Genomic DNA, 13,309 nt, shown 5'->3' with positions numbered 1-13,309 from the left:
CAAGCAGATTGATCCGGGCATTATAAAGCAGGGATGATAACCTTGGAAGTCGACCTGGAAGAAGTCAGTTTCCAAGTGAACACATCAAAACCATCGTATCTATTGTTCCTCTTCTTTCACTTCCACTATTCTATCCATCTGAATGTGTTCATGATCAACACCATGTCTGTTTTTACAATTGTTCACCGGGCCATACCACCCCTCCCCTGGAAACGACGAACAAGTCTAAAAGGCAAATCCCACCTCAAAGTCCACGAGATCGAGATCAGCGAAAAGAACGACATTCCAGAACCAACCCCTGAGAGCGACTCCGAACCCTCCATGCACCGTGACGTCTACAAGACCGTGCAGATAGCGGTGAGGAACGATGCACGCGAGGACCCCATCCGATCCCAATCAGCACCCCCCACCCCGGAAAATAAGCCAAACCCAGACTCGGCTTCGGCACCCGAGAGCCGGGCGTCTTCCAGTGCAGCTCCCACACGGGCACAGCTCACCCGTGCTGTCAGTTGGGCGAGTATTGTCCGCAGTCGGGACCGGTGGACTGTCGAGCAAGAACGGGAGCTGGTGCATGCCCAGCGACAATTGGAGAGATGTCAGAAGGCGTGGAGTTCTGAGCAGGAGGTTTGGTTGGCTTATGTACGTTCATTGTTCGTTTCTTTTGGCGCTGCATGTTTGCTTTTTGTTTCAATGGAATTATTTGATGCAGTTCATTTCAAAACCAACCCCGCTTATACATGCAAAATTGGCTATATAGAAACTAACGTAATACTTCTGACTCAGGTCGAAGCCTTAACCGAGGAAAAAGAGTCTCATACAGATTTCCTCTCGGCACGTCACAGACAGCAAGGCGAGGAGCAGCATCAATTCCGTAAGGCGTGGAGACGTCGACGATCGTCGGGCGAGGAAGAGGTACAGCAGAATGCGATCGAGACCGCGAATCGATTGGGGAAGTTACGTCGCTTACAGCGCTATGGATATTCAGGGCAGCGGTTGGGCGCTGGATCGACGGCTTTGGCGGTTAAGGGGTAATTGATGTGATGTAGCTTTGATTATATAGTAGTAATTGAATAATACTTGTATATGTGCTTGGGCATCTCTCTTTTTTGCCACCGTAGGGTTGGGTTCATGTGTACAAGTGTATTCTATTTGATATCACATTGCTGGTGGCATAACACTAGGACAGACTAAACACACTACACAATTTCATTTTCGGCCATGCTCTCTCATAGTCTCCCCCGGTGCTCGATTTTCGGTCTGCCTTTGATCAAATCGAATATGACTTTTGGAATCACGATCTGTCTTTTCTCTAATTTGGAAAAAAATAAGAAACAGGTGTCGGGAAGCCACAATGCTCGTCCACTATAACCCTCCCTTCTCTCCTCCTTTTCAACTTCCCTTTTGTCTTTCTCTTCTTCCTGTATCTAATTATCTTCATCCAACAGATTATCTCAGCAGTATGCAGTGTTAACAAGAACAATTGAGTATCATTATATGTATCTATTGTATATGAATAGTAATATTGGAATCAAGCAACCGTAGAAGTCCCACCAACCCGAATTACACCCCAAATCTACTACCCCTTCTTCCTGCCATCAGGCCGCTTCCGAAACAAATCCGTCAAAGCATCAAATGGCACCGTAAGAAGACCAGTGACGCTCCCAAAAGGCGGCTTAACTGGCGCCAACGGATGCGACCCCGGATGATATAGTTCTAGCCCTAATTCGATATCAAATCCAGGCACAAAACAGAATATTTGATATTGAACGTGATCTTGATCATCCTTAACACATACAATAATTATTGTTCTCTGCCCAAAGACCAAGCCTTTACCGCAATATTCCCCCTCCCCTTGACCCCAACAATGGTCCTCTCATCCCAAAACGCCGTGTGCGGCACCCATTACCCAACCCCCAGATCTCGGCCCGCACTTAAGCAACAACCTCTTAACACAGGAAGTCGACTTCTGGGTACAAGGTTTCGCGGAGTTGGCCGGCTAAGGGATATAATATATTTGATTCTCGGTCATTTTCGAGACGTAGATAGGTTTGATCTAGTATGACAGATGCGGAGACCTATGAAGGTAGAGACAGTACAAATGCAAAAACACAATGCTTCCACAATGCTTCAACGATCGAACTCTTTTATATGTTCTCAATTCTCTTGAATGACATTGGTCTGGTATACCTAGACTCAAGCCATGGCGTACCAAATCGAGTAAACCGACCTAAGGATGCGTTCATGATCTATCCTGACAGTTCGCTGGGCATTTGGAAGTTGACTGCTGGATCAAAAATGTAAATTATGCTCGCCCAAATATAATAGGGGCATCCATAACTCAAGTACTATGTGGTTGTAGCCCATCAACAGGGGCCAACATCCGAGAACAATAGACACAGAAAAGAAGACAAATACCAAACTCCATCCCCCACAGCTAATATGATCAATGACAAAGTGTACTCCGTATCCGTAACCTATGGTGAATACCATCCCATCCCGTCTTAACGTACATCCGAAAGTTCATGCAGGCCCCTTAGTTGTTGCGGGTACGCTTGCGACTGCGTTCGCGCTCCATGGCCGTCGGAGGAAACATTTCCAAGCCAGGGTTGTGAGCACCGGGGGTCCAATCGATGCCCATGGATGGTGAGAAGTCGGGGTGCAGCTGACTGTAGATAGCAGGGTCAGGCGGGTGGCCGTCGACCGGATCTACGGAGGCAGGAAGGGGCGCTGCGACAAGTTCGACCAGCGAGGAGTCGATCCAGTGGTTTGGCTTGGATGTGAGGCGACTGATGCGGGCACAATCGTCGTCGACTTCCTCGTTCATAAGGGCAGTCAGGGGTGGTGCGTTGCCATTTGGTCGGGCGTGGTGGTTGGATAGGACGTGATAGGGCAGGTTGGGGCGAGTAGCAGGCTTGTCGGCCAGGTCGGCGAGGGCACTGAGAGCACTGTGCGCAGCGGTGGTGCGGGTCGAACGGGTGGCGTGGAAGTTGTGACTTGCAGTGCGCATCATGTCGGCGGCGCTCGGAGTGCCATTGTCTTCGTGACCGGTGCCTTCGGGGGTGTCCTCAGCGTCGGTATTGTTGCCATTGGTCACGGCGCCAGATCCGTGGTCTGGGCGCTTTGAAGTAGAGAAGAAGTGGACCGCCGCAACATGTGCCTGGTTTGCGTGCGCACTCAGCTCCTTGTCGGTGAAGAGAGAATTGATGGAGTAGGTAGGGGCCATCTGCTCCTTTGCGACATCCACCTTGTTGCGCTTGGCGGGAGTCGCATCGCCCGCGTCCCGCGGGGGCGATCCAGCTTCCTCCTCGGGGGCCTTGCGCTTGCGCTTGTTCAGCTCCGAAATGACGCCATTGCCTAGTTCGTCTAGGTCAACGCGGTGGCGGGTGTGTCGGGTTTTGCGGTTGCTGTGAATGCCACCGGGGCTCGCAGGGTTGGTGATGCTGAACTGATTAGGATGGAGAAAGAAGGCATTGGTATCGGCGATATCGAGCTGCTCCTTTTCGCGCATGAGACGAGCGCGCTTGCCCGAGATACTCTGCATCAATCGCTCGCGGAGGGTAGAGGACAACTGGTTGAATTCTTCCTTGGCAAAGTAGACACGAAAATCATGTTCTCTGCCCTGGCGTTCCAGGATGTCGTTGTAGCCGTTCTGTAAAAAGAGAATTGCCGATTAGAAACCGCCCGGAGACGATAAGACGATTTACTCACCATGGTTGAAACAAGCTCGGCATCTCTCTTTTCTTTGATCTCATTAACCTGTTGCACGAACCGAGAATACCAGGTACCAGCAAGACCAGCCATCTCCTTAGCAAACTTGCTGCCGCCACCAACAGTGTCCTCGATCAGCGCAGCGATGCTCTCCGCGGTGTCCGAGAGCGGACCAGTAGTGTATGGATCAGCATTGTTTATTAGGGTCATGTCACACTGGAGAGCGTGCAATTGCTGGCGGAACTGGACATCGCGGTTGTTGCTGAACTGCGCGGTCAGTTCCTGGAGCCGCTCCTGGAGTGCAGTGCGGCGCTTGTCGCGTTTTGAGGGTGCACCACCAGCCCCGCCACCGGGGCTGAGGGGCGGTGGATTGGAATAGGACATCGTAGGTGGTGAGAGTGGGCGCGATGCTGTGGTAGACTGCATCGGAATAGTGATCGAAGGAAGATGAGAGGGGTGGGTCTACGGTCGAATATGGATGGCGATTTGTTTTTCCGTTCCGAGGTAATGGTAGACGGAAGTGATGGGGAAGTAGGAATTGAAAGTTTTTCACAACAAGAAAATGGAATAATGAAAAGGATACTCAAGTCGTAGGTTACTGAATTAATCGAGAACTAATGAGTCTTTAATGGTTCTTGTCACAGCGTAGCCCATAGTTGCGCGAACTATATACCTCTCCATGGAGCTGCTCCCACTACAATATTGTTTCAACAAAAAGCCAACCAAACGACCAAATTGTCCTTGAGCCAACATTCAATAACTAAAACAGCATACCGAGAACAATACCAGACTCATAAGGTTTAACAGCGGCTCGAATCCTAGATACAACTACAACCTTGGAAGCATTCCAAGGTTGGACCCGGTGTTTGAACCTAGGTGCAATAATCCGCAGATGCAGCTCACTATCCCCAAAAGAAGCAAGCGCCTAGCTAGCTTATCATATATAATGACGAAATGACTAGGATTTCCAAGATGACATACATAATCGCGAATGCTTGCATTAGGAATACCGGTGATGCCTAACGCGAGCCTGAGATAGACCGGCTGACCCAGCCCCTTTTCTTACGATCGATATTGTTCTACTCGACTCCATACGGAGTACTTACAAAGCAGAAGCAAAGATGCTGTTTATAGCTGATATATTCCCACTAAATTGTGTATATCTAGATCCATCATCAAGACAGAAAAAAAAAGAGTCATAAAACCCCGTTCGCCAACCACCAGGGTATTCATAGTTCATTCAAAAAGTGTCGTGGGAACAGCCCAACGAGTCATGCAAGGTGCGAAACAGGTCGCACCGGAAATCAAAATCCAACACCGGAGACGCCTCCATGAGTCCCATTTTCTTTTGGGGGAAGGCCGTTTGTTTAAAATATGCTATAGGGGAATAAGGGGCAGAAGAAAGGAAGGGGTGGTGAGGATCTAATTCGATCGACGGATGACAAAAACACCAAGCTCGACACCATCACGAGGCTCGTTGTCCTCGCCATAGCGTCGTTTGCGGATGCCGTCGAAGATCTCGCTCAGAAGGCCCGAGGAAGTGACTTCCTTGCTGCCCATCATGCCAGAGCCTGAGCCCATGGGCTTGTGGGGCCGGCGGCTGTTCTGCCAGTATAGGCTGAGAGTTTCCTTCATGCGGGCTTTTTCCTGATGGATGAACCATTCAGCCCAAAGGTTGCGGTCGAGGTGGGTGCTTCCGCGACCGGCATCAGCGACGTGGAATTTTGAGGAGGAGGAGCTGAGAGACTCGCAGAGAGCCACGATGTTGGCTTTCATAGTGGCAAAGTCGTCCATTTGGGAAACGGAGGAGAGTTTGCCGAGGAACCGGCCCACATCTGCAGAGAGCTCATTTACCACGACAAGTTGGCGGAGGAGAGGGTCGAGAATTGGGCCTAAGTATTGTGACTTGAAGGTTGAGGCGCCTTTTTTGGTGGGATACACGAAAAGGAGAGTGCCGCCGTTTGGTGACAGTTCGCTCATGCGGTCGACGAGGAAAGATGGACGGGTGGGGCAGAACACATCACGGTACTCTTGCGCGGAAGGTGGGGGGAGGTAGCGCTCGAGGACGGAGATGTGGACGCTGTGAGGGGGGACGATGGGCATTGGGGCGTGGGACATTTGCCGTTGGAGGGGGCCGCGGTAATCATGGTAAGCACCAACGACTGCCGCGCTGGAGAAGACGGTTGCATTGAAGTATTGCTCTGCAGCAGTTGGGGAGCGAGGAGTGCTGGGAGGAGAGAGTGGCAGGTTCGAGAGACTGAATTGCTCTGGGACTGCGTGGGTGACATTGATATAAGGAGATTGGCCAGGTCGTAAGTGGTTGTGGACAGCTTGGACCATGGAGGAGAAGACACTGCCGGTTTTTGGTAATGTCACCGACTGGTCGGATGTCCTGGGATATGGGAGAGTTTGGGAGACGATTTTAACGGCCTCGCCTCGAGGGTTGGAGTGAGCGAGTGATGAAGCTGAACGAAGACAAGTTAGTAATCGTTCGGCTATAACAAACCGTTTAAAACTTACCAGTCATGTTGATGCCATGATCCAGCCATGAACCCATATCCTGCTGACAGTCCATTTCATCGCGAGGTCCAGGGCTTCCCCCAGAGCTGGAAGATCCTCTGTGAGATAGCCCATCCGATGGGCTACTGAGAGTATCTGAGGCACCCGCCGCAGAAGAGCTGTCCACACTCGGGGATTCGTCCATCATAGGCATAGAGCCCGGATGGTGGGGTGCGTCGAACAAAAGCATCTCGGACTTGGGGTTCCAAGCAACGGGAATGTCTTCCTCTGGTGGAGTGGGGGGTAATATGGCGGGGTATTCACCCTGATATGCAGGTGGTGAATTCCAGGAAGGGGAAGCACTCAAATGTCTGGTCAACGGTCTCGGCCCGCGAGAAACAGTGGTTGACAGACGAAGACGTGAATCGACCGACCGGGTGCGAGACTCGGAACGAGACGATGGCGAGGAGCGTTGTTCCCACGATGGAAAATTCACTGCCACGCTGCTCTTCGAGAGGAAACGAGAGACTGGCGATGGTCTTGTGCGGAGGGATCCTTGTGAGGCTCGTCGACGAAGCTTAGCGGGGTTAAGTGTTTCTTGGGTTTCCGAATTGTATTGGGATTCGTTTTTTACTGGTACATGCATGGTCTGGTCGTCAGAAATAGGAGAGACGGGCCAGTTTCCATTGCACTGATTCATCCAGTCTGTGTGATCTAGCGGGCGAAGAGAGATAGCGGTCGGCATGGGGTAGAGGCCGAAACTCACGATCGAAGGAGTGACGGCTGTGACGGATGTGACGGGGATGGAAAATTTGGAGAGATGGAAATTAGGGTGAGGGAGAGAAGGATGAGTATTTGAGAGAGAGAGAGAAGGGATAGACAAGGAAAAGAAGCAAAAGAGGGAAACCAAATGGAAACTGACGGATGGGCAAGTGGTATTGGGTACCTGGATTAATTATGGAAAGATAGGCATAAGTTCAGGTACTGGGTACTAAAAAGATTTGGGGCCTAGACTCTTCGAGAGTGGGCAAAGTCTGGACTCACAGAGTCATGTACATCATCGAAACAAAAAGTAAGGGATAATTATTATAATTTACATAGTTATGTAACATATGTAGTTACTTCATTTTGAATTTCTATATGTTATATATTATATTATATTAAATAATTTATCTAGAATTAAAACAATAAGAATCAGACACCAGTTTAACAATGTGTTATGTATTATGTATATGTATGGTTCTAAAAATGTGCACCTGGGCAGACCGGTCTGGAGCCCTGGAGTCTAGAGCGACTGACTTAGCTCCACTTAGGGGATCATCCATCTGGGCATGGATTTTCGGTTATGAATCGAGTTGATGAAGTCGCTAGTTAAGCCATATTACCTCCTCATTACCTGAACCAGACTCTAGCATATATCTGACCACGCTAGATCATCTTAAAATTTTTTTAGTCGTCTAGAGTATTTTGTGTGCCGCTTTCCCTGATTTCTTCCCTACATATGTATATTCATACATGTAATCAGCCTGATGCGGTTTCAAAGATGCCTGGTACCATAGAATATCCGTGGGCCTAGATGGGGTACTCCATCAAATAATACGTGAGCTTGTGCATAGGCCGGAAACGGGACTTGCCACTGAGAGGGGTTGGGCAGTACAACGTAGGTATATACTCGTAATGCAAATCTAATTTGTTACCTCTCCTTTTTCTTATTTATGCCAACGCATACTTACTACAGGTTAGGTACATAAAGTATGTAGGTAGCCATGGAATAATTATTGTCTTGCCATTTGTCCTTTACGTAGAGTCTAGCCCTAATCTTGGCCCACCATCATCAAATCGGCATTCGTTATCTCTAGTTCGCATGAAGTTCGCATTCTGAAGACCCTGAACTCCGATAAAGTGGCATCTGACAGGCCCCATACCTAGGTATTCAGATCCAGTCCGATCATCTAAGTCGGACGTTAGGACCGTTTTAATTTCCACTGTGCGCCCAGATCTGGTTCACTACCCTGTTGTATCTCCCACTTGGTCCACTTGTGTCGAATAGAGTGTTTGCCACGGGCCTTAGATTAACCTGGGGCTGTCAGTGGTGGAATACATAAGTCTTGGAAATTGTGCAATATCTATCCTGCACGAAATTTATTTCTGACAATGTACGTGGATATGTACACGCGGACTGAGAGTCTGGCTCAAAGTTACGGGATTTCCAGTGGCAACATGCATTATGTGCCTAGGTATGTAAGCTTCGATGGAACAAGTATAATGTGTAACATATAACATATGGTACATGGTAGTTGGTGGAAATGTAATATGCTGATGATAGGTTGATGGTATTAAGATTAAGATTATGGAGCTAAATCTGAATATTCACTTTCGCAATCGGACAAATAGACCGACGCAACGATCTTCTCGATCGGAGATGGAACACTGGGAAGCTTTTCCCACACATGGTTGAGAAATTGATTGCATCATGGCAAAGAAGCTCAGATGCGTGGCGACCCTTGCATATCGAGAGTCTGGTCTCGGTCGCGTGCTGGGCCATGCGCTGGCATCGGGAATATATCCCGTGAAGTTACCGGGTCGCTGAGATCCATAGGTCTTTCAAGACACTTTCAGGGATAGCGAGTGGCATGACAGTGCGCTGCTCTATAAGCCGACCCGGTCGGTTTTGAAAACCGGAGTGTAAGGGGAGATGCATATGGCATTGATCATGCCATAGCCCGAAATTGCCACTTCAAGAGGTCAGCGACCGGCGCCGAGACTGAGTCGCAGTGGTACAACCGGCCAGCGGTTGCCTCATTTCCGGGAAATTCCACAGCGAAGAACGGTACCGCTGTTCCTCGCGTGTGAGCCGGACCTGCTTGCGAGCGAAGCTAGAGGGCTTCAATGGGATGGTACAGGAAGCAGAGCGGTTGGCGTAGACAGGTGAAGCCTTAGTCGAAGCATGGGGGTTTTCCATGGTTGCAGTAAGCTCATAACACTGACGGACGAGCTGGCGCACGCCATCGGTCAAACGCGAAGCGCGTTCCTCAATATCGGGCCAGAACGCTTCTCCCCAGAACGGGTCTTCGCAGACGGCAGTTTCCAGCGCGTTCAACCAGCATTGGAATCCAGAGCGGGCGCCTGCAAGCTGCGACGCAACAGTAACGAAGCGGATAGTCGGTTCGGAGTGCAACACATGCTCCACGATGCAGGCCGGGCAACGAGCTTTGAGGTACCAATCGTGTTCTTCGGTGAGAATGCAGTTGAGCCAGGCGAAAGCGGAGCGAGCTTCGCCGCGGAAGACACGCTCGGGTTCGGCGCCTTTCTGGCTAGGGAGGGCGCGGGATGCGGTACGCTCGGCTTGATGGTTGATTAGAAACAGAGGGACGAGGAGGGTGTGGATGATATCGCGGTGGAGACGAAAGGTTTCTTGTTCGGCGGTTGTGCAGGAAAGTCGGTGGCCGGCGCAGAAGCTTGGTCGCTCCATACCGCATTCTTGGCGGCGAAGTTGCTCGCGCATAGTGCAAAAGGATTCATTGCGCTCCAATTCGACCAAGTCGAACGGGGAGATGTGAAAAGGGGACGACATATTTTTTGCTTTTCTGTTTTTCTTCTTCGCAATTTGTGTATATGATCGAATTATAGAACCATGTCGTGAGAAATATTCAAAGGTTATAATGAAAAATATCGAAAATATAAAGGGTCTCAAAATGGCCGGAAACAGGATGTTATAGTTACTTTTAGCTCCTCCTCTCACTCTCTCTCCCCCTTTGCGGAAACGTCATGGGCCACACACAACATAATGTAGATCCAATGAACTTCGCCTCCCGTTTTGGGTGCAAGTTCAAAGGATAAAGGAGGTGATCTTAATGGTTGGGATCCACTAGCTGACGAACACTTTGCTGGTAATGGTTATCATTGGCGGATTCGTCGGAATGCAATGGAGGAGTGGAGATTGGAGAGGAAGTCTGGACTGTTACTGTTACTCCAGAGCGGTTTTCTTTTTTACTCCAGGTTAAGTACCTTGTATACCTTAGGGCTTGATACTTATAATTGACAATATACAATATAACATATACCACCTTACTATGTGTTTTTCCTTCCTCTTTCGTTTCCATATGTCACTACACTATAGCACTGTCCCTCCCAATTCAAGATAACAAAATAAAACCCAACCAACTCCTATCTTCGCAAGGACCTCGTTCTAGCCCCGTGGTGACCGCCGAAAACCGCCCAGTGGGGTAACGTGGCTGTCTCGTGGCCCTTTTAAAAGAAGAGTTGATCGCATGGCGTTATTCCTAGCGTTGTTTAGATTATTGAGATAATATTGAGTTTCCAGTTTAGGGGTCTTTCTATATTACATTATTGTTATGTTTGATATTCGCCCGATTGTAGCTGCCCAACATTTTTCCAACAAAGAAGCTCGAAATATTTCTCACCGCGATAGAATTTTCTTTTTCCTTGAAATTTCATATCTGCCGATCGATCATCTGCCAGGTTTCAAAGGATTATCTTTTCCCGCGTGAAAATGAGAGTGGGTATCAGAGGTCCGCGTCTAAGTCCAGAATAGCAGTGATTGACAGGGTTTAAGATGGGGTTAATGGAATCCTTTTTGTGCGACAATATATAATCTAGATAGTAGTAGGTGATCAAAAATATAACTTGACCGGTGGCAATAATACAATAATAGTTAGTTGGGTAGTTGGCCACCTATTGAACATGTCTCAAGCCTCAGTCATATATTTTTGTATTCTTTATTTATAGTACCAAAGATCGTATACAAATTGATGGGACTCGGTAAATTCCGGCGCAGAAAGGGGGCCTTAAAACAATTACCTTCATAACCTTTTGGGGAATCCTCGAAGTTAATATGCAAAAACAAATCATATGTCAATATTGGCGCATATCTGTCAGTCTACTTGTATGGAGTACTGTAGATGTAACCTGCAAGCCACAAGATGTAGTGATACTATCTATCTGCGGTGCATCAAACTAGGGCTAGACCCCAACGGTTTACTCCGCTAATGGAGTAAACAGTAAACAGTCACTATTTTAGAACCTACCCAACTATGTAGAATGTAAACTATATACATAAGTTCACTCTCTACGTGTTTACAAACCACTACATATATATGATTATACTCTCGTACTTCAGTCGGAATGAATCTTAAGATTGAACTTATCCCTGGCATGTTGCGTAAGATGGAGCTAGGAATGAAGCGCGCTAAAGAACATCGGCCTGCAGATAATTTGGTTGCTCCAGTCCCAAATCAAGGAACCGTTAGTTTCAAAATTCTCTGTGTCTTCGTTTTTTTCTCTCTCTTCACTTCGTAGGGTTTCCAACGTTCTTTCTTTTTTGTTTGTCATTGATTGGTAGTTTCCCAGTTACTGCATTGGATCTTTGGGCAAGATAAAACTGCATATGAGAGAGAATTCTAATCCCAATTGTAGCTCTTTTCTCTTCTCTTCTCCAGTCGTTACTATTTCGTCTCTCAACATCCCATCTTCTACTTTACAGAATTAATCATGTTTTCCTCATTGGCACTTTCAGTGCCTTTGCTGCTCGCCGGTTTACAGGCCACGGCGGTGGGCGCCATCCCGAGCATCTCGGCTGTCGGATCCAAGTTCTTCTACGCAAACGGCACCCAATTCTACATCAAGGGTACTTACATTTTTTGTCATTGTTTGATTTGCCGAGTACTTGGCTGACCCAGACAGGAATTGCTTATCAGCTTACCCCAAGTGACCCGCTTGTCGATACTGCCCAATGTAAGCGCGATATCGTCCGCATGTCTGAGCTGGGCACCAATGCTATCCGTGTGTACCACGTGGATCCCAATGCGGACCACAAGGGTTGTATGTCGGCTTTCGCGGATGCAGGTATGGTTTCTTTGTATCACATCTCGAAGACCAATATTGATTGTCTTAGGAATCCACCTGTTCGTTGATCTCGATACTTTCACCACTCAGATCGAGCAAGTACGTGGCCCACTTTATTGATGTAGATCGTTTACTGACGATCACAGACCTCACCTCACTGGAATGAGACCCAGTTTGATCGCTTCAAGGAGGTGCTCGATGAGTTCCAAAAGTATGACAACACTGCCGGTGTTCTGGTCGGAAACGAAGTGTTGACCACTGCCGATGGCTCTGCTGCTGCTCCCTATGTTCTGGCTGCTGCTCGTGACATCAAGGCCTACCGCGACCAAAAGGGCTATCGCGAGATTCCCGTGGGTTACTCCGCAGCTGACATCGCGGACCTGAGACCTATGCTGCAGAACTACATGGCCTGTTCCTCCAATGCGTCTGAGCGCTTGGACTTCTACTCGCTGAATGCCTATGAATGGTGTGGATCTTCCAGCTATGCGCAGTCCGGGTACAGCGAGCTGCAGAAGAACGCGACCGACTACCCAATTCCCATCTTTTTCTCCGAAACTGGCTGTAACACCCCTAAGCCCCGTACCTTTGACGACCAGGCTGCCATTTTCGGCGAGCACATGGCTGATACTTGGTCCGGTTCCATCATCTATGAGTGGATTGAAGAGACCAACGACTATGGCCTGATCAGCTACGGAGCTTCCGTCGACCCTGCTACCGCGACTGGCACTCTCATCGAAGATGGTTTCACTCGCCAGGGTACCCCAACCCCGGTATCACCCGACTTCAGCAACCTCAAGTCCCACTGGGCTACTCTGAACCCTACGGGTGTTGCCATGTCCGCTTACAAGAAGAGCGCCACCAGCGCCTCCATCGAGTGCCCTGCGTCGACCTCTGGTGGCTGGGCTGTTGACCCCAGCTCGCCGCTTCCTACCTTGGGCCAGACCTATAAGAAGGGCGGATCTGGCTCTTCTAAGACCACCAAGAACAGCGAGGCTACCTCGAGCGGATCTTCCTCGACTGCATCATCCACCAAGGGTGCTGCTAACGGGATGACCGCCAGCTCGCCAGTCACTGAGCGCTTGCTCGCTGGCTCGCTGGCTCTGTCCGGTCTGGTAGGTGTTGTTGCATTCTGGTTGTAAGATTACGTTATTACTCGCATACCGACGACACAAGTCGTTCGAGTCATTGTATTGATATGCATCAAAATTTGGGATAGACGGGTTCGGCTAAACGGCAC

The 13,309-nt window shown here is 49.0% G+C and overlaps 5 protein-coding genes across 5 annotated transcripts; 2 read left to right on the top strand and 3 right to left on the bottom strand.

The window, feature by feature from the left end:
- Positions 1-162: 162 nt before the first annotated feature.
- On the top strand, positions 163-1,032 carry N7529_009058 (uncharacterized protein; the record flags this gene model as incomplete). Its single annotated transcript, XM_057244585.1, has 1 exon — positions 163-1,032. One exon carries the CDS (start codon positions 163-165, stop codon positions 1,030-1,032), a length of 870 nt encoding a protein of 289 aa, XP_057096123.1.
- A 1,501-nt stretch (positions 1,033-2,533) lies between these two features.
- On the bottom strand, positions 2,534-4,134 carry N7529_009057 (Sds3 domain-containing protein; the record flags this gene model as incomplete). The annotated part of the gene is made up of 2 exons (XM_057244584.1): positions 2,534-3,649; positions 3,709-4,134. 2 exons carry the CDS (start codon positions 4,132-4,134, stop codon positions 2,534-2,536), a joined length of 1,542 nt encoding a protein of 513 aa, XP_057096122.1.
- Positions 4,135-5,130: 996 nt separating this feature from the next.
- N7529_009056 (uncharacterized protein) lies at positions 5,131-6,952 on the bottom strand (the record flags this gene model as incomplete). The annotated part of the gene is made up of 2 exons (XM_057244583.1): positions 5,131-6,173; positions 6,229-6,952. 2 exons carry the CDS (start codon positions 6,950-6,952, stop codon positions 5,131-5,133), a joined length of 1,767 nt encoding a protein of 588 aa, XP_057096121.1.
- A 1,992-nt stretch (positions 6,953-8,944) lies between these two features.
- N7529_009055 (uncharacterized protein) lies at positions 8,945-9,781 on the bottom strand (the record flags this gene model as incomplete). The annotated part of the gene is made up of 1 exon (XM_057244582.1): positions 8,945-9,781. One exon carries the CDS (start codon positions 9,779-9,781, stop codon positions 8,945-8,947), a length of 837 nt encoding a protein of 278 aa, XP_057096120.1.
- Positions 9,782-11,718: 1,937 nt separating this feature from the next.
- Positions 11,719-13,211, top strand: gel6 (putative 1,3-beta-glucanosyltransferase; the record flags this gene model as incomplete). The annotated part of the gene is made up of 4 exons (XM_057244581.1): positions 11,719-11,854; positions 11,911-12,072; positions 12,122-12,171; positions 12,219-13,211. 4 exons carry the CDS (start codon positions 11,719-11,721, stop codon positions 13,209-13,211), a joined length of 1,341 nt encoding a protein of 446 aa, XP_057096119.1.
- Between the last annotated feature and the right edge of the window lie 98 nt (positions 13,212-13,309).

Source organism: Penicillium soppii (assembly GCF_028829465.1).
Source record: "Penicillium soppii strain IBT 18220 chromosome Unknown utg000006l, whole genome shotgun sequence".
Lineage (NCBI taxonomy): Eukaryota > Fungi > Ascomycota > Eurotiomycetes > Eurotiales > Aspergillaceae > Penicillium > Penicillium soppii.
Note: the sequence above shows the minus strand (reverse complement) of the source record. Positions and strands in the feature narration are given on the sequence as shown.